At 45.4% G+C, this 21,365-nt stretch overlaps 1 protein-coding gene across 2 annotated transcripts in view; it reads right to left on the bottom strand.

The window, feature by feature from the left end:
- tmem104 (transmembrane protein 104) overlaps positions 1-21,365 on the bottom strand; it is a 286,532-nt gene that overhangs the window by 251,790 nt on the left and 13,377 nt on the right. For both annotated transcript variants that reach the window (XM_072483238.1, XM_072483239.1), the window contains exon 3: positions 17,466-17,587. In XM_072483238.1, the coding sequence (XP_072339339.1) occupies positions 17,466-17,587 (122 nt within the window). The remainder of the gene's footprint in view (positions 1-17,465; positions 17,588-21,365) is intronic.

Raw genomic sequence — 21,365 nt, 5'->3', positions numbered from 1 at the left:
AGAAGATGGAGTTCATCACCACTGAGCTCCAGAGGCACAGAGCAGCAATGAAGGAGGACCTTGGCAGCAGTGGGGTCAGTACTGACTGCAATGGCCCCCATAAAGGAGGCAATGGGCAGAGTGCAGCAAAGGCTTGAGGCCCAAGAGGCAACAGTACAGGACCGAGAAAAAGCTGCCATGTACCAGGGAGACGGGATCGCTGCACAAAGTCGAGGTGACGAGGCTGGTCAAGACTCAGAAGGCACTGAGAGATAAAGGTCAACCACCAAGAAAATAAGTCACGCCAGCAAAACCTGCAGATCGGGGCACGGAGGGGAAGAGCCGCAGAGTATGTGGCGGCGATGCTCGGGGAGAAAAGCTTCGCCAAGCCCCCGGAGGTGGACCAGGCCCGCAGGCTGCTCCGGCAGTGGCTGAAGGCAGGGGAACCACTGCAGGCGATGATAGCGAGGTTCCACAGGTTCTAGGAAAACGAGCAGATCCAAATCTGCACCGTTTAAAAGCAAGGTCTACCCCACCAGATGACTGGTGATTGAACCTGTGGATCACCACACCTCTGGCAAGGGGGAAAGGTTGAGAAGGTGGGCCTGCCAGGACAAGGAAGATACCTTTGACTTCCGAGAGAGAGAGTGAGAGAGAGTGAGAGAGAGTGTGAGAGAGAGTGTGAGAGAGAGTGTGAGAGAGAGTGTGAGAGAGAGTGAGAGAGAGAGTGAGAGAGAGAGTGAGAGAGAGAGTGAGAGAGAGAGTGAGAGAGAGAGTGAGAGAGAGAGTGAGAGAGAGAGTGAGAGAGAGAGTGAGAGAGAGAGTGAGAGAGAGAGTGAGAGAGAGAGTGAGAGAGAGAGTGAGAGAGAGAGTGAGAGAGAGTGAGAGAGAGTGAGAGAGAGTGAGAGAGAGTGAGAGAGAGTGAGAGAGAGTGAGAGAGAGTGAGAGAGAGTGAGAGAGAGTGAGAGAGAGTGAGAGAGAGTGAGAGAGAGTGAGAGAGAGTGAGAGAGAGTGAGAGAGAGTGAGAGAGAGTGAGAGAGAGTGAGAGAGAGTGAGAGAGAGTGAGAGAGAGTGAGAGAGAGAGAGAGAGAGAGAGAGAGAGAGTGAGAGAGAGTGAGAGAGAGTGAGAGAGAGTGAGAGAGAGTGAGAGAGAGTGAGAGAGAGTGAGAGAGAGTGAGAGAGAGTGAGAGAGAGTGAGAGAGAGTGAGAGAGAGTGAGAGAGAGTGAGAGAGAGTGAGAGAGAGTGAGAGAGAGTGAGAGAGAGTGAGAGAGAGTGAGAGAGAGTGAGAGAGAGTGAGAGAGAGTGAGAGTGAGTGAGAGAGAGTGAGAGAGAGAGAGAGAGAGAGAGGCGAAAGAGTAGTTTAGAGAATCTTTAGGGACAGGAGGAAAGGGAAGCCAGGCAGCAGATCAACTCCATAATGGAAGTGATTCGGTGATACTTCTTGGAATTACTGGCAGAGAAGAAAAAGCTATATGATCTCCACTGAGAAAGCAGCCCACCACCTCTGCCAGACATGGAGGGCCTTCTAAGAGCATGAAGACAAGGCCAGCCGCCTGCTGGCAAACCAACTAAGCAAACAAGCTGCCTCAAGGGAAATAGTTCAGGTTAGGGACGGGAACGGGAGGATGGTCACCGCCCCAAACAAGATCAACGAAGCCTTCACCAACTTCTACTGGGCCTGTATACCTCTGAGCCCCTGGACGAGGCTCGGCGATGAAACAGTTCCTCAACGGACTGGACATACCAGTTGTGGGAGGACCTGGAAGCACCGCTAGGGCTGGATGAGATCATGGAATGCATTAATTCCATGCAGTCAAGGAAGGCAACAAGACTGGACGGGTTCCTGGTGGACCTTTACAGAAGATTCGCAGCAGCACTGGCCACGGACTTTCGGGAGATGTTCAATGATTGACTGTCAAAGGGTGTCCTGCCGCCCACACTGGCACAGGCCCCAATCTCATTGATCCCCAAAAAAGACAAGGACCCGATGGAGTGTGGATCATACAGAAGAATGATCAGACCACGTTTGTCAAGAGCAGACAGCTAACATCGAATGCCTGAACATAATTATGACCCCACCTGGGGAGGAGACACCAGAAGTGATCATCTCCCTGGACGTGGAGAAAGCTTTTGAAGGAGTAGAATGGAGGTAACCTCATGGAAGTGCTTGAGTGGTTTGGGTTTGGACCAGGGTTCACCATGCGGGTGAAACCTCTGTACAGCATTCTCATGGCAAGCGTGCGGACAAACGTCACCAGCTCTGATTATTTCCGGCTGCACTAGGGGATGAGGCGGGTGCCCATCGTCTCTGCTGCTCTTCGAAGTGGCAACTGAGCCATGGCCATCACTCTTGGATTGACAGAAGGGTGGATCAGCATCCAGACAGGGGGCAGGGAGCACACTATGCAGATGATCTGCTCCTCTACATATCAAACCCCCCTAGCCAGCATGGGACAGATAACGGAACACCTTAGGGAGTTCAGAGTCTTCTCAGGTTACAAACTCAACCTGGGAAAGAGAGAAACCTTGCCAGTGAACCTCCAAGGGGGAGAGCAGAGGCTGGAGGAGCTACCGTTTAAACTGACCCAGACCAGGTTCAAGTACCTGGAAGATACAGATAGCACACAACTGGACGAGGCTCCACCAGTGGAACCTTTCCAGCCTGGTGGAGGAAGTGAAGATGGATCTACAAAGATGGGGCTCACTCCTGCTATCACTAGGAGGAAGTATGCAGACATTAATGAACATACTGCCCAGGTTCCACTTATCCAGAACACTTCCAATCTTTCTCCCCAAATCCTTCTTCTCCAAGGTCGACAAGCTAATCATGGTCTTCGTCTTGGGCGGAAATAATTTCAGGATACAGAAAGCCATCTTACAGGGCGGGGGACATGTGGCAGGCCTGGCCCTGCCGAACCTCCTATTCTACCACTGGGCAGCAAATGCAGTGAGGCCGAGGGGATTGCTGGGAGAGCCAGAGACGGAACGGGGTCAAATGAAGGAGGCCTCCTGTACATCCAGTTCGATCCCAGCCCTGGGTCACTGTCCGTGTAGAGTTTGCACATTCTCCCGTGTTTGTGTGGGTCTCACCCCCACAACCCAAAAATATGCAAGGTAGGTGGATTGGCCACACTAAATTGCCCCTTAAAATTGGAAAATATGAATTGGGCTCGAAATTTAAGAAAAAAAGGCATGTAAAGAGGACGGAGAGGTACCAACGGCGAGGGATATGGAGGTGGATGGTAGAGCGGTGACCCCAGGTGAACTATCAGAGAAGTTCAACTAACTTTGATACCTGCAGCTGCAAGACTTTCTACGCAAGGAGACCAAGATGTTCCCCCAGCTACCCAGACACCACTGGACAGGTGCTAGCACGGAACTGGCTAGAGGGAAGAAAAATACAAATGACTTTTGGAAGATGTCAGGACCCCACTGGACGAAACCAGACAGAAATGGGGGGAGGAACTAGGCATGGTGAGTGCAGCACAGTATCAACTGCACCTCCTCTTGCGCAGGGCTAAGCTGAATGCAACTCAAGGTGGTGCACAGAGCACACTTAATCAAGACACAGATGAGCAGATTCTTCCAAGAAGTGGAGGACAATTGCGAGCGATGTCAGAAGGGCCCAGGAACACCCACATATTCCGGTTGTGCCCCAGATTCAATTTCTTCTTTTGTAAAGTAATAAATTTAGAGTACCCAATTCATTTTTTCCAATTTAGCATGGCCAATCCACCTACCCTGCACATCTTTGGGCTGTGGGGGTGAAACCCACGCTAACTCCACATGGACAGCAACCCAGAGCCGGGGTCAAACCTGGGACCTCGGCGCCGTGAGGGAGCCAGTCTCAATTTCTTCTTCGAGGCCATTTCCAGGATGGTGGAAGTGAAGATTGAGCTATGCCCATTTGTGGCAGTCTTCAGGGTGTCAAAGCATCCAGGGCTCTTCAAGGAGAGAGGGGCAGACACCCTAGCCTTCACCGCCCTGATCGTCCGGCGGAGACTTCTGCTTGGATGGACCAACCTCGGGTGGTTCTCCAACCTAGCAGAGTTCCTGAAGCTAAAGGTCTAACAAACAATCAGGACAAATTCTATGATCTTCTCCTGTGCGGCAAGGTTCCATGACCATCTGGCACCAACTTTGTTATAAGACCTACCCAAACCTTCGGTATGCAATGAGAGATTGAGGTGGTAGCATAGTGGCTCCTCATAAGGTCATGGTTTTGCACAGTGGTAATTTGGAGACCTGTAACTGCTGCTCAATTCACTGCAATGTTTTTATAGAACCATAGAATTCCTACAGTGCAGAAGGAGGCCATTAGGCACATCAAGTCTGCACTGACCATCTGAAAAACAGCACCCTACCTAGGCCCACTCACGGCCCTGCCACCACCTAATCTGTACATCCCTAAACACCAAGGGGCAATTTACCATGGCCAATACTTCTAACCTGCACATCTTTGGACTTCGGGAGGAAGCCAGAGCACCCAGAAGAAATCCATGCAGACATGGGGAGGAAGTGCAAACTCCACATTGTCACCCAAGGCTGGAATTGAACCCAGGTCCCTGGTGCTATGAGGCAGCAGTGCTAACCACTGTGCTGTTGGGAAAATGGGGGCACCGCATGAACTTTATCAACAGCTGGTTGGCATAACATTAATTTTTAAATTGGATACAATCTTGCAATGATTTTAAGTATGAACTAAATGCAGCTTATAACCTCCCATTTAGTATGAAATATAACAATGTAAAAATGTTTGTGAGCTAAATGAAGCTTAGTCTTTAATTGCACTCATCTAACAACATTATAAACGCTGGCTACAGGACGAATTCATTACCATGATGCCATCTACTGGTACAAACCTACTGCTGCATCTGCAAATTTACCCAAGCAGCTATATAAAAAAAATTATAATTGCGATGCAGTGGGGGCGGCATGGTGGCACAGTAGTTAGCACTGCTGCCTCATGGCACCGAGGACCAAGGTTCGATCTCAGCCCCGGGTCACTGTCCGTGTGGAGTTTGCACATTCTCCCAGTGTTTGCTGGAGTCTCACCCTCACAACCCAAAGATAACAGTAAGTCTTTATTATTGTCACAACTAGGCTTACATTAACACCGCAATGAAGTTACTGTGAAAATCGCCTAGTCGCCACACTCCGGCACTCGTTTACCGAATTCTAAACTGCTCCCAATCCTTAATCTTGTTACTTTTTGTAGCAAATTTATATGACTCCCCTTTGGATCTATTTCTAGCTCCTCGTGTCTCTCACACTCCAGGAATTCATCCACCACAGTATTATTGCTAATTTGGTTTGCCTAGTCTATATGTAGATTATACTCGCCCATGATTACTGTAGCATCCTTGTTACATGCATCCCTAATTTTCTGCTTCATGCCATCCTATATGGGTAGCACTGTTGCTTCACAGCTCCAGAGTCCCAGGTGCGGTTCCCGGCTTGGATCAGTGTGTGGAGTCTGCACGTTGTGTCTGCGTGGGTTTCCTCTGGGCGTTCCAGTTTGCGCCCACAAGTCCCAAAAGATGTGCTGTTAGATAATTTGGACATTCTGAATTCTCCGTGTACCCGAACAGGCGCCGGAATGTGGCGATTCGGGGCTTTTAACAGTAACTTCATTGCAATGTTAATGTAAGCCTACTTGTGACAAGATTATTATTATACCTTACCATTGTTTGGATGCCAAGAGACAACTCCCACTAATGCGTTGTGTCTTGCTGCTTCTTAAGTTCTAACCAAACTGATTCTACATCTAGATTTTGAGCCAGTATTCTTTCTCACTACTGCACGGATTTCATCCTTAATTATCAATGCCATCCCACCTTTTCCTTTTTGCCTGTCCTTCCGAAATATCAAATATCCTTCCGTATTCAGTTCCCAGCCTTGGTCACCTTGCAGTCCTGTCTTTGTAATCACATTCATATCATACCAGTTTACAGCTACTCGCGTTATCTTAAATAAATTTAGAGTACCCAATTCTTTTTTTCCCCCCCAATCAAGGGGCAATTTAGCATGGCCAATTCACCTACCCTGCACATCACTTTGGGTTGTGGGGGTGAGATCCATGCAGACACAGAGAATGTGCAAACTCCACACGGACGGTGATCCGGGGCTGGAATTGAATCCGGGTCCTCAGCGCCATGAGGCAGTAGTGCGAACCACTGCACCTCCGTGCTGCCCCTGCTATGTGGGTTGTTAATTCGTCTACCTTACTGCCAACACTATACATTCAGATAGTGCCTTTCGACGTGCTTTTAACATTTGTCCTGTGGCCTGATTTGCTGCGAACACTGGTTTTCTATGCCTTCCACTTTTGCTTGCCACTCTTCAGTCTTTCACTTCTTTCTTTGTTTCCGTCTGCTGTCACTCGACTCATGTTCCCATTTCACTTCCATTCTAGTTTATACACTCCCCAACTGTACTAGAAAACACCCCAAGTCCTGAGATGAAACCCATCTAGCTTGTACAGGTTCCACCTTGCCCCAACGCCTCAGGAATCTAAAATTGCACCCTCCACGCTATCTCTCTAGCCACACATTCATCTGGGCTATTCCCAAGCTCACTAGCACGTGGCACCTTGACCAATCCAGAGATTACAATGCTTAGGGGTTCTGCTTTTCATTTATTTCCTAGCTCACCATTTCTGCTTTCAAGACCTCATGTCTCTATTTACCCAAAAGCACTGGTACAGATATATGGACCACAACCTCTGGCTGTTCACCCCTCCCCCTTTGACCGTGGCACCAGGAAGGCAATATACCATCCTGGTGTCATGTCTGCTGCCACAGAAACAATAAAACTTGTTCCCTTTAGGATAGAAACACCAATCACTATTGCTCTCCCATCTTTTTCTCTCAACGCATGCAGCGGAGCTATTCATAGAGTCAGAGTGTACAGCGCAGAGGGAGGCCATTCGGCCCATCGAGTCTGCACCAGCCACTGGAAAGAGCACCCTACCTAGGCCCACACCTCCACCCTATCCTCAGAACCCAGTAACCCCACCTAAATGCTTTGGACACCAAGGGACAATTTGTCATGGCCAATCCACCTAACCTGCACATCTTTCGACTGTGAGAGGAAACCGGAGCACCCGAAGGAAACCCTCCAGACACGGGGAGAATGTGCAGACAGTGACCCAAGCCGGGAATCGAACCTGGGACCCTGGAGCTGTGAAGCAACTGCTAACCACTGTGCTACCATACCACGGACTTTTCTTGCTGCATTCCCCCAAGAGACAACTCACCCAGCAGTAACCAAAACTGAAAGCCTGTTGAAGGGGATGCACCCAGGGAATTCTTGCACGATAGGTCTAATGTTTTTAATCTGTCTAGCAGTCACCCATTCCCTTTCAGCCTGTGGTATGATCATTCACTGCACGTGCTATTCATGAAGATCATATTCTTGCAGGTGCGCCAGCGATTGCAACTGCAATTCCAGCCCCAAAATATAGTTTGAGTAGATGCGGCGGGAGACATTTCTTACACACGTGGACACCAAAAGTGTTTCTGGCTCCCACATCACAGGAGCATCCCACATGCCACAGCTGCCCTGCCTTGACTTACCCATAAATTACTTCCTTTACTTCTTACAGTTCAGAAAACATTAAGGAAAGTGGAAATGTTCATCAGGTCCTACTTACCAAGGCAGCTTCACTTCTTTTACGAACAGTAGAAATTGAAAGGATCATCTCATTATCAAAATCCCTCAGTCAAACTCCAACTTAAGCCAAACTCCAACTTAAGCACTCTCGTGCAGCCCAAAGCAGCACTCCAGTTGAAGACTGGCGAGCATGGGAGAATTGAAAATAAAATGTACAAAGCACAATGTCTCAGGGATCAGTTTCAAATCCCCAGAAACAGCCCATATTCAGAAATAATGTTGGCCAGATGTAGTAAGAGTAGTTAAGGCACTACATAAAGACATGGACAATGGCAGCAAAGAGTTACAGTCAATAAAATTCAAAGTACATCTTGCTCTGGAGAGGTGTACAGTATAGGCAAGTCAGTATTTCAGGATTAGCAGAATTTTCATCCAAACCTTCACTGCCTTTATCCTACCTTGCACCAAACACCCTTCACATATGGCTGCTGGGCGCGTAGTGATTTTAAAATTCTCGTATATTTTCTTAGTTCCCTCCCTGGCTTTGTCCCTCCCCACCTCTGCAATCTCCTCCAGTCCTACAATCCTCCAAGATGACAACATTCCTCCAATTCCAGCTTCTTTCGCATCCCTGATTTTATTACCTCCATCATTGGTGGTTATGCTTTCAGTTGCCTTGGTCCTTAAGCTGTGAAATATTCACCCTAAACCTCTGCCTCACTTTCTTCATTTAAGACACTCCTCAAAACCAAGTATTTTGGTCATCTGCCCCAATATCTCCTGATGTGGCTCAGTGCAGTTTTAGAATGCGACCACGAAGCACTTGGTTTGTTACACTAACGGCACAAATACAGCTCATCGCCAATTCCTAGTTGTCTGGAATACATTAACGGGGGACTGATGTTTCATTGATAAGACCTGATACGGAGGTTTCCTTCCCTAAAAACAAAAACAATTGAGCAATGAGAACCAGTAGCTTCCAAATTACCTAAATGAATGGAGTTTCACAAGTTGCAATAATAGGATTGGAATTCTTGACCTCAAGGTTGTCCGTCCAGTACCAGAAGCACTGTACTACAGGTAGGTAACAGATCGGAAGATAAAGTAGGGCAAAACTCCATTAACATGACATGGAGAGAGATATAGAAAGTGAAAACAAAAGCTCTTTAGAATTCATTACCATACTGCCATCTTCTGGTATAAATGTGCTGCTGCGCTATAAAAGCATTGAAACAATAAGCTATAAACACAGGAGAACTGTTAATTAAGAAGCAATTAAAACATACAATATTAATATTAATAGATCACTGGTGACAGTAGCACCCGATTTTGGGATCACACTTGAGAAAGGACGGGAATGTTGGAGAAGGAGCAAAGGACATTTCCCATTCCCCCGATCATCTACAGCGTGACCAAGGTCGAGACCCAAATATTGCCGGGTACTTGACATTCTGAAAAGAAACAAGGCTAGGAAAAGGTGGTGGGGTAGCTCTGTTAATTAAATATGTCATTGTCCAGTAGCAAGAGATGGGCAATAGGAATGGTAAGAGGTAATTTGTGGGAATCATTTATAGGCCCCCTACAGTAATTACATTGTTTGATAGGGTATACAGGAATAAATAAATGGGGCACGCAAGAAAGGCACCGCAATAGTCAAGGGAGACTGTAATCTACATGTAGATTGGGTATATCAGATTGGCAAATTTAGCCTGGATTTTATAGTGTGCATTTGAGACAATTTCTTAGAGCAGTACATTCTAGAGCCAACCAGGGAACAAGGCTAGTCTAGACTTGGTAATGAGCAATGAAAAGGGATTTAACAATAGCTTCATAGTAATGGGGCCTCCAGATGACAGCAATCATAACATGATAGAATTGCATGTTCAGTTTGAAGGGGAGAAATGTGGGTCTAGGACTGGTGTTTTAAACCTGGAAAAAGGTCAATTTAAAGGGTATAATGGTGGGACTAGCTAAATTGAGCTGCAAAAGTGGATTAAAAGGTGGGACAGTAGAGATGCAGTGGCAGACATGCAAGGAAAAATTGAAATAACTCAAAGATTTACCCCAGTGAGAAAGAGCGAATCTTTGAAAAGAATGAATCATCCATGGCTGGTTAAAGATAGTCCAACTTGAAAGAAACACTGAAAGAAACACTGTACAAATCTACAAAAATTAGGTAGGTCAGAGGATCGGTCAAATTTTAAGAACCAAAGACTGGCAAAAAGGGGAAGAAAGAGCATAACAGAAAGTGAGCTAGTAATATAAAACCGATAATAAAAGAGTTGACAAATATTTAAATAAGAGGGCAGTAACTGAAGCTAGTGCAAGCCCACTGGAGAAATGATAATGGAAAACAAAGAAATGACAGATATTTTGGTGGCTATCTTCACTGTAGAAGACAATGATCATTGAAAATAAAGGGGTGAATAATAGGGAGGAACTTTCTGGGAAAACTGTTAAGATTTAAAGATAGGGCAGCACAGCACTGCTGCCTTACCGCACCGAGGTCCCAGGTTCGATCCCGGCTCTGGGTCACTGTCCGTGTGGTGTTTGCACATTCTCCCCATGTTTGCATGGGTTTCACCCCCACAACCAAAAGATGTGCAGGGTGGCTGGATTGGCCAAGCTAAATTCCCCCTTAATTGGAAAAAATGAATTGGCTACTCTTTTTAAAAAAAAAAAAAAAAAAAAAAAAAAAAAATTTTAATTTTAAAAATAAGACTTAAACATGGACATACTCTCAGGACTGGATAATCTTCATCCTTAGGGTTTTAAAAGAAGTGGCTGCACAGATAGATGAACTGTTACTCTTCCAAAATTCTTTAGACTCTCAAGGATTGGAAAATAGCTCATGCAACACCTTTATTCAAGCAAGGACACAGAGAGCAGGAACCTACAGACCAGTTAGCCAAATATCACAAGATGGATAAAGGCAGACCTAAATAGCATATTTGGATTCCAGAAGGGATTTGATAAGGTGCCACAAAGGTTGGAACACAAGTTAAAATGATATGCTGCAGGCTGGGGAGTAACATAATATTAAGTAAGTTTGTCACTTATTGGAAGAGACTCCTCATTTGAAAAAATAATACAATTGTATTAGACACGGTTCATTCAACTCATTCCTGGAACATGGGGCTCACCTTATGACTAACGGTTGAGCCTACACTGATTGGCGCTTAGAAATATGAGAAAAGTGATCTAATTGAATCATAGATGATCCTGAGAGATTTGATAAAGATAGATACAAGGAGGTCATTTCCACTTCTGGGAGAGACTATCATCTGGGGACATCACTTACAAAGATGATGAGAAAGATTCTCTTAAAGGGTGGCTGGTATGTACAATTCTCTTTCCCAAAGTGCAGTGGAGGCTGGCTGATTACGTTCAACAAAATATTGATAGATGTGGGTTATGAAGTGCAGTTAAGACCACAACCAGATCAGCCATGATCTTATTGAACAGCAGAGCAAGCTCAAAGGGTCAAAGGGCATATGTCTGCTCCAAAGTCCATGTCCTGCAGTCCTAGAATGGTACCATGGATGAGGGATTTCAATTATGTAGAGAGATGGATGAAGCTGGGTTGAATCACTACAATGCAGAGGAAGCCATTCAGCCCATCAAGTCTGCACTGACCCTCTGAAAGAGCTCCCATGCCCCCCACCCTATCGCCACCTAATTTTCTGGACACTAGGGGAAATTTAGCATTACCAATCCACCTTAGCATTACCAATCCACCTAAGCTGCACAACTTTGGATCGAGAGAGGAAACCAGAGGAAACTCACGCAGACATGGAGAGAACTTACAAACTCCACAGTCACCAGAGGTCGGAATTGGGTCCCTGGAGGCAGCAGTGCTAACCACTGTGCCACCGTTAGTTGTTCAGAGGAAGAATGGTTAAGAATATTTAATGGAGGTCTTCAAAAATTGTAGAGCTTTGGATTGATGGGGAGAAACTGTTCCCACCAGGAGATTCAGTAATCAGAGGCAACAGATTAAGATAATTATGTAAAGCATGAATATGGTGCACAGAAACAGGCCATTCAGCCCAATTTAGCTGTGCTCCCGATAAGCCTCCTCTCACCCCTCTTCATTTAACTCCATCAGCACAACCTTCTATTTCTTTTATCCAGCTATTTTCCTCAACTTGTAGCAGAGAATTCTGCATTGAGCAGTCTGTGGGTTCAGAGTAGTGTTTATTGAAACTACATGGGTGCAATTCTCACTAATTGGAGTGATACCGCTGAACAGAATAGAACTGTTAAATCACAGCAAAACTAGTTGAAATCAATAGAGGTTAATTGAAACCAGAAAGGTTTCAGCAGGACAGGAAGTGCTTATATGGCTAAACCAATGGATGACAACTTGGCAATAGGTGAACCAACATGCAATCAAATAACCAATCTGCATCCAGAACAGGATTGTCCACGAGCTTTCAATGCATTTTGTATGAGAAACCCTGAAATGTCCCACACAGGAGCAGGAAGTGGAAATAAAGAGTTATGGGGGTAAGCCAGGAAAGAAAGTTGTGGATCACATCCAATCAGTCAGGATCTCATTGAATGACGGAGCAGAATCCATAGGCCGAATGGCCTACTTCTGCTCTTATGTAATTTACACATCACAAGAAGTGTCCCAATCAACCCAAGCAAAGAGATCTCAGTCAAAGATCACTTAAGTGACCTTGTCCCATTGTATTGACCTCAATAAAATGAAGACATTAGCAAGATTGAAAATTGCAATGGTAATCCATGGTCTCCAAACTGGAGATAAAATCATCCCAACGGTACAGGAGGCCAGTCTGCACCAACCCTCTGAAAGAGCACCATACCCAAGTCCACTCCCCTGCCCAATCCCTATAACCCCATCTACCCTGCACATCTTTGGACACAAGGGGCAATTTAGCATGGCCTATCCAGCCATCTTTGGGCTGTGGGAGGAAACCGGTGCATCCAGAGGAATCCCACGTAGACACAGGGAGAAATTGCAAACTCCACACAGGCGCCAAAGGTTGGAATTGAACCGGGTCCCTGGTGCTGTGAGGCACCAACGTTAACCACTGTGCCACCACACCATCCTGCAACATTCTGACCATAAGTAGTTTCTCTTGAACTCGTTATTGCATGTGATGACTTTTATATTTATGGCACCTTGATTTGGTCGCCACAAGTGGAATCTCTTTCAGAATCAAGTCAGCCGTCAGCCATTTATTTTGTAGAGAAAAGAGCCCTGGCCTGTTAATCATTTCTAAGGTTATACACCTCAAACCAAAAATCTTTTTTGCTTCTAGAATTACCGAAATTTTAGAAAAGCTCCCATGGATTAGAATGTAGCAAATGTAACCCTTCTATTCAAGAAATAAAAAAGGGCAAAATCAAGGAACTGTGGGCTCATTTACCCATCAGCAGTTGGAAAATCCTACAATCGCCAAAAGGAAAATGCATCAAGGAACAGTGTCCCCCAAGCTTTTCTTCAATTGAAAGGCTTAACATCAGGACAAATTTGTTTTGCATGCAGAGGGCCGGATCTGCACAACCCTGGCTGAATCTTAATTGGTGGTTGTTAGTGTAATTATTGGATCACAGATCGTTCAGCAAGTGCTATTAAATGTTTAATAAGACCACACCTGGCAAACCAGATACAGTTTTGCCACTTAAAATTCTTAGGAGGCTTAATAGAAGTGCTGTCGGGGCAGCACGGTGGCAGAGTGATTAGCACTGTTGCCTCACGGCACGGAGGTCCCAGGGTTCGATCCCGGCTCTGGGTCAGTGTGTGTGTGGAGGTTGCACATTCTCCCAGTGTTTGGTGTCGCCCCCACAACCCAAAGATGTGCAGGGTAGGTGGATTGGCCACACGAAATTGCCCTGTAATTGGAAAAAATGAATTGGGTACTCTAAATTTATTTTTAAAATATACAAGTGCTGTCAGGACATCCCACGTAGTTGGAACACAAGGTCACAAGTTTCAGAAAGGGAGTTAGTCATTTAAGGTCGAGACGGGAGGGGGGGGAATGGATTTCTTCATGTAAAGGATTATGGATCTTTGAAATTCTCTACCTCAAGAGACCTGTGGATGATCAGTTGTAGAGTGCACCCTGAGGGGTGGCAATTTAACCAGAGGGTCACCACACCTCAGGCAAAGGATAATGTTGAGAAGGAAGGGCCATTATGAAATAACATCAGCCAGTACAGGAATTGAACCTGTGCTATTGGCGTCACTCTGCATCACAAACCAGCCATCCAACCAACTGAATTAACTGCCTCCCAAGCAGTTACAAGCATTCCGAAGAGTGTGTAGGGAACGGTGGAAATCAAGGGATGTTGAAATAGTGCAAGAAATTGGAATTAAGGTCGACCAGGCTTGATAAATCATGAATGGCTGAACAGGCCAGAGGTGCTGGCTGGACTACTCCTATTTGTCGAGCTTTCATTCAAAACGGTTCACAGTACTCCCATGTGTTGTCGATACATGTAAAGCCCCCTAATGGAAAAAGTTCCAGTGTTGCGTAAGGGCATGTTGAACTTTGAAATAAGACTTATTTTCTTATATGGACATGCAAGCCAAAAAAGATGGAGGATGTAAATTCTGGGAATGTAAATTCAGTCAGTCTGAATTGCTCACCGTGGCGGTTGACACTCCCTGTTTTCAGAAGGACAGATCAAAGGCACAAAAGTCACACAAAATAATTGCCATCTACTGCAGAGATAATGGAAGCTGATCATCATCCAGCAGGTATGATATCCTGCAAGTAGTATCCTAGACCGGTTTGTGGATATGTACCTTCCTGGAATATGCTGCAAATCTTAGTGTGAACTAGTGCTGGGTGCATCAGTGTGTATGACACAAAGGGGCAAGACAGCTGCAGACAACCCGGATTGTTGAAGCAAACCAAGTCAGCAAAGCTGCAGCCAAAAAAGTAGCTGGATGACTTACTGCAGGACGCTATAATCTTGAAACCAACTATTCAAATACCGAGTTCAATGCTGCCGACATCAGGAATCAACGACCACAATGTTTCACCATCCACTCCTCATGGACAAGTCACAGAGGATTCATTTTTTTGGGGACTCACTTCTCATTTATAATTAGTGTGAATGTATGTGCATATGTTTTAGTATATTTTATGCATTTAGTAGCTAATCATTCTTTATCTCAAGAAAGCCTGGTTGAATTGGCTCATTTTAAAACAGAGATGGGGACAAGCTACCACAAGAGATGGGAGGGGGAGTCAGTTCATCCTCCCCTCACCTGGGGGCACAACAATTTAGGTATCCCCTGAACAAATTGAGGGATCTCGTCTGGGAGGAGAGATTTTCGGGACCCGTCGTAACAAACCTAGGTTCTGTGATTTTCAATTCTATTCTTCTGCAAATTGTCTCACCTCAATTATCTATAATTGAAGTTTGTCAATTACACATGCTGTTATTCTATTGATGTATTTCTGTATTGTCGCAGTGCTCCCGTGTATAGCTATTACCCCACCCCTAACTTGGTGTCTGAAAATTTTGAAATTGCACTGCCTCTTCCAACTCCAATTTATTAACCAACAGTGGCAACAATTATCCCAGTACTCCCTTATGGAATACCACTTCCTATTTTTTGCGAAGTGACTTATGTTTAACCTTCAAGTTTGTTTTCTGTTCCATAGCCAGCTTGCTATTCATTCTGTTCTGTAAAGAAATATATTCCACCCCCCCCCCCCCCCCCCCCCCACCAACGTTATTGTGGGAGACTAAGGAGCATCGTGTGGAGGCTATGTATATAGAACCATAGAAAAGTTATAGCAGAGCAGGCGGTCATTCTGTCCATGCAAGCCAGAGGACACCCATGCACTTCGTAATCCCAGTGTCTTGCACCCGTGCATCATCGTCCTGTAGTTTACAGCACTTTAGGGTGCAGATCCAGGTACATTTTTTTTTATTTTTTTTTTATTTTAATAAAGTTTAGGGTCTCTGCCTCCACCAACTCGGGCAGCAAATTCCAGTCACCCACTACCCTCTGCATAAAAAAGTTTTTCCACATGTCCTCTCTACACTTTCTGCCACTTATTTTGAATCTCTGTCCCCGGTTCTAGGATTCTCCGCCAAGGGAAACAATTTTATCCTGTCCACCCTATCTCTTCCCCTCAATTTTGTACACTTCAATCAAGTTACTCTTCTTTGTTCAGAGGAAAATATCCCCCAAACCTATCCAACCTCTCCTCGTAGCTACTAGGTTTGTGTGACTATTTTAATTAAACTGAAGAGTCAGGCTACAAGGATTAAACCAATGGGCTGGGTGTAAAACAGGTATTGTGATGTGGAGATGGGGTGCAACTAAACAACATGGATGGAAATTAACACAGATGAAGATTGTTCACTTGTTGAATTTCAAATGAAGTATGAGAAAGGTTTAAAACTAGCAATCATAAATTCATAAATAAATAAAGCAATGTTATTTGGTTTATTTTCCCAAAAGTAGTGACCATAAAGACAACATGAAAGATTTTTATATTCTGGGAAAGGTAACTTCAAAGAAAGTTAAGAACAATAGGTTTAAGGAGAGAAAACAGAAGACAGATTTTAAGGAAAGATTGAAAGCTGTACGATAGGGGAAGCCATGTGATATCCTGAGTGTGCACTGTGCAGGGGACAGACTTGTGAAATAAGCAGCCTCTAAGCAAACCCCAGAGAAGTATGTGTTTGTTCCAGAAAGGTTTTGTTACAAGTCTTGGACTTCCATTGGCAAGAGATGGGGAAGCTCTGTGAAAAACCTCCCCTATAGCTGCAAGGCATGGCTTGTATTACTTGAATTTTTATCGATTAAGAATCCATGGGGACTGTTGCCTGGAAAGGGGTGCTTATTTGAGAGTTTAAGTACTATTGAGAAACTTAATTGCGTGTTTAAGTATTTTTTTATTTAGCTAAAAAGCGTTTTAATATTTAAGTACTCCAAAAAAAATGGTATTGTAAGTTTTACTTTGGAATTCAGTACTTGTGTACCTTCTTTTATAAAAATACAAATTGCAAATCGTTGAGCTTGAATAAGCCACTCTGTGATAATTGGTCATCCCAGCAATTACCACCTGCCATATCATAACAGTTACTTGTCTCTTGGTTGCATTTGCTCTGGATTTGGTCATGAGTCGACTGTGCGGTGCCCCGTAGCAGGCATGGTGAAAATCCAAATATGTTAAATCAACACCATTATCCTCATCTACCCCTTCTGTTACTACTCCCAAGGACAACATTCAGGTTGCTCAAGCAGAATTTTCCATTTTGAAGTGCTGATTACTCTATTATATTCTCAGGTTCTAGATGTTCGTGTTACATTGTTGAGTAAGGACTCAATCTTTCCGACCACCATTAACTAATCATCCTATAGTTCTTCCTCGCTTTAGACAGAAAAGGAGATAATTGATAAATGTCTTTACCTCTAGATTTTAATGCAGAATGGATTTAATAACTTCAGAGTTTAGGTGAGGAAGCATTTCTTAACTCAACGAGTAGTGCATGAAAGGATGAATGCAACAAACCCTTCATAATATGTACTTGTTTTTGCAAAGCTAACCATAGCGTTGTTTTTTTTTTTCAAAATCCATCATTGCAATGCTGTACAACTGGGTACTCAAAGAACAACCTTTGGAAAAGGATACCAAACCCAACAATTTGCCATTGATTCACTACCCCACACAAGATAAATGTTCACATTGTTTAAACCCCTTCTCTTAACTGTCAGATTACTCCACATGTATGCATTCAGATTAATCCACATGTATCAATTAGTTTTCAAAAATCTCCCAATATATTATTGCAGTTTTAATATTTAGGCGATGACAGCTGATTTACAATCTCTACTAAACCTTTTATGTACAACATTTGTATACAATACCTCATAAATGCAAGGAAGATAATGAGAGCAAGGCTCACTCCCCAGCCAGCAACGGCAAAGGCTTGTGGCATCGTCAGTGCGCCGGTGCCAACGATCAAATTAAACATATACACAAGGCCCACCTATTAATGAAGCAGAAAGTGCATTACATATTAGAGCGCAATTATACTCTATTTGCTACTTAATATTTCCTGGTAGCTCAATAGCTCTGAAGCACAATAGATTAAATCACAATTCAATGTCTTTCATTCCATAAACTGTAATGGTCGAACGCAAATCTGAAGTATTCCAAGGGAGAGGATCATTTCATTCGCAGCCTCATTGAGCCCATCATAGAAATTTACAGCACAGAAAGTTAACATTTGGCCCATTGAGCCCATGTTAGGTACAAGATATCCAGCCTAATTGCACTTTGCAACTCATTTGTCTGCAGCCCTGGAGGTTACAGCACCTCAGGTGCACATCTTTAAAAAATGTCAGGAGGGTTTCTGTGTCTATCACTCTTTCAGATAGCGTTTCAGACCTCCACTGTTTTCTAGCTGGACGCGTCTCAAATTAACCCGTGATCTTTCTACTATTTTCGCTGGTTGAGGAATTAAGTCCTTCCTATCGGTTATTTTTTTAAAAAAATTTAGAATACCCAATTCATTTTTTTTTTCTAATTAAGGGGCAATTTAGCATGTTCAATCCAACTACCCTGCACATCTTTGGGTTGTGGGGGCGAAACCCACGCATCTATCATCCTGACACAGTCATGCCTACATGTGATCCAGTGGTTGACTAACTCTCCTCGGAAACGACCCAGCAAGACATTCAGTTCAAGGGCAATTAGGGCTGGGAAACAAATGCTAGCCTTGCCAGCAATGACCACATCCCATGAAAAGAATATACATTAAGGATCTGCGAGCATCACACTAAGGTTTCTCTGTACTTCAGGATCCTAACATTTATTCCATATTCCCTTGGACTTGTTACCCCCTCAAATCCATTACTGCACTCTTCTCCCCACTGAAATCAATTTGCCACTTTTCTGCCCACCAACCCCGAGCAATGGCAAAAAATAGTGACTGTAACAGGTTCAAGAAACGCTGCATCATTTAGAAGATTTATATAGCACTTTTCATGATCTCAGGACATCCCAAGCACTTACAGCCAATCAATTGTTTTAATGTGGGAAACATGGCCGACAATTTATGCGCAGCAAGCTCGCACAAATAGTGGTAAATGGTTTATTGTAATTGAGGGAGAAATATTGGTCAGGACACCAGGAATAACTCATCTGCTTTTTGAAATAGCACCATGGGTTCTTTGAAATCGATCTCAATTTAACAACTCATCTGAAAGACAGCACCTGTGAAAGTGTAGCAGGTGTTAGCCTCGTTCGTTGTGCTAAAGTACAGGAATGGTTCTTGAAGATCCAACCTTCTGACTCAAGGAGTCTTGTACACAACTAACCAACCTGCGACTGACAATTGTTGAGAAATCACAGATGAAAATTAAATGGAAAAGATTGCAATGGCAGACATTAACCATTTGATCACAGAATGAGAAAACCTATTCCTAATTTCTGCAGGAAATTAAACCAAGTCTTTTGTTAAGAATGGAGGGCAATCGACTTCTGGTGGCAGCATGTAGGGTGAGGTCGCACGTTGGTTGGCTCCTGCGCGTCCTTGATTTTTTAAGAGTTTAACGCCCAGTCCCAGAGGCAATTTTTTATTAAATAAGTGCAGTAAGACATAAGGATGGAGGAGGATGTCCAAGAACCAAAAGAAAGGCGCCGTAAAGAAGAGGCGTGTGAAGGTTCGCCGTCAGGTGGAAAGGTCTGCTCGGCAACTGGAATGATGGCGTGGGCTGGGTTGCTGGGTGGGGCCACACTGTTCATGGCAGAACAGATGACCGAGGAGATGGTTTTGGAATTTGTAAAGCACATGGAGGTGATGAGGAAGGAGATAATGGCGGCATTGAAGGTGTTGGTGGAGGAGGAGATTGCCCCGGTGAAGGTGGGGTCGAGGTGTGGGAGCAGGGTGAGAAACTGAAGGGAGTGGAGGAGGCCTTGTCGAAATACAGCGATCAGCTCACCTTGGTTGGTGAGGAGCTGCAGAGGGTGGTGGAGGCCAACAAGGGTCTGCAAGCCACGGTGGAGGACCTGGAAAACAGATCTAGGCGGCAAAAGCTGAGGATTGTGTGCCTGCCCCAAGGGGTGGAGAGCCCGAAGCCGACAAATGTTGGCGGAGCTGTTGGGAAGAGGGTGAAGATCCCTCCCGGTACGAACTGGATCGGGCTCATCAGTTGTGGAGATCTAAACTAAAGACAAACGAGCCGCCAAGGGCGGTGATTATTTGTTTTCTTAGGTACCATTGAAGGAGAAGGTCCTGAATTGGGCGAAGCAGAAACGAGAGGTGCTGGAGCTGGTATACATATTTACCAGGACTTAATGTGGAGTTGGCAAGGAGGCGGATGGTCTTCAGCCAAGTGAAGACGGCACTGTGTAACAGCGATGTGCAGTTCGGCATAGTGCACCCAGCTAAGTTGAGGGTGACCTGCAGCTCAAACGACTTTTATTTTGAGATGGTGGAAGCGGCGGAGGCATTTGTGAAGGCAGAAGGATTGGGGCAGACGTGAGAAATGGGACTGAAGATTGGACTTGGACTGAGGGCAGGCGGGGGTGGAAGATTGTATATAGTTCTATTTTTTATTTCCTGGTATTATAGGTGTTAAATGAGGTGAAGTTGTCTACTTGGACATGGTGGGAGTTGGGATTTTTTGCATGATGATTTTTTGGGGGGTTTGTGTTTGCGCACTGAGTTTGTGCATTTGAAGGGAATTTCTTGGTTTTCCTGGGACCAGTTTTTTTTTGGGGGGGGGCTGCACAGGGGCCTCCAAATTAGCTATCTCAAGCTTACTAGTGGATGGGATTGCGGGAGAGGGATGGGATTGCGGGAGAGGGATGGGATTGCGGGAGAGGGATGGGATTGCGGGAGAGGGATGGGATTGCGGGAGAGGGATGGGATTGCGGGAGAGGGATGGGATTGCGGGAGAGGGATGGGATTGCGGGAGAGGGATGGGATTGCGGGAGAGGGATGGGATTGCGGGAGAGGGATGGGATTGCGGGAGAGGGATGGGATTGCGGGAGAGGGATGGGATTGCGGGAGAGGGATGGGATTGCGGGAGAGGGATGGGATTGCGGGAGAGGGATGGGATTGCGGGAGAGGGATGGGATTGCGGGAGAGGGATGGGATTGCGGGAGAGGGATGGGATTGCGGGAGAGGGATGGGATTGCGGTCATTGGAGCCTAGGAGAACAGGTTTTGATGGGCCTAAGAGATGTGCAAAGTGGGGGGGGGGGGGGGGGCACTACTGCGTGAGGTGTTTGAGAGCAAGTGGATGCTAGGAGGGGGCAGGGTTCCATGGTAACAATGGGACAGGGCAGGCCATGCTCAGTGGGCAGGGCCCGGAGTTATGATGATGGCAGATAGGAGGGGCAGGGAGGGTGAAAGACACACTGGTCAGGATAGTTGCGTGGAATGAGAGGGGTTTTTTGGAGGGAGGTTCAGGGTCATCTTGGGGATCGTGCACATGAACTCGGAATCAGGACCCCTAGAAGCCATTTTCGGGGTGGAGGACCAGCTCGGGGCTGTAGATGTTTTGGCCTTCGCCTCGCTGATTGCCCGGAGGCAGTTCCGGTCAGCATGAAGGTTAGCTCCTCCACCTTGTGCCTCGGTTTGGCTGGGGACCTACTTGAATTTTTTTATTGACTCTCGAGAAGGCGAAGTTCAAGCTGAGGGGTTGAGGGAAGGGTCCTCCAATTCATGAGGATTGTTTATTATGTACTTTTGAGAATTGGTTGCCATTGAACATTACCTGGGGGGTGCGCGCGTTTGTGGGGGGGGGGGGGGGGGGG

This window comes from Scyliorhinus torazame, chromosome 18 (assembly GCF_047496885.1).
Source record: "Scyliorhinus torazame isolate Kashiwa2021f chromosome 18, sScyTor2.1, whole genome shotgun sequence".
In the NCBI taxonomy this organism is placed as follows: domain Eukaryota; kingdom Metazoa; phylum Chordata; class Chondrichthyes; order Carcharhiniformes; family Scyliorhinidae; genus Scyliorhinus; species Scyliorhinus torazame.
This window is presented reverse-complemented; position numbering and strand designations above follow the sequence as displayed.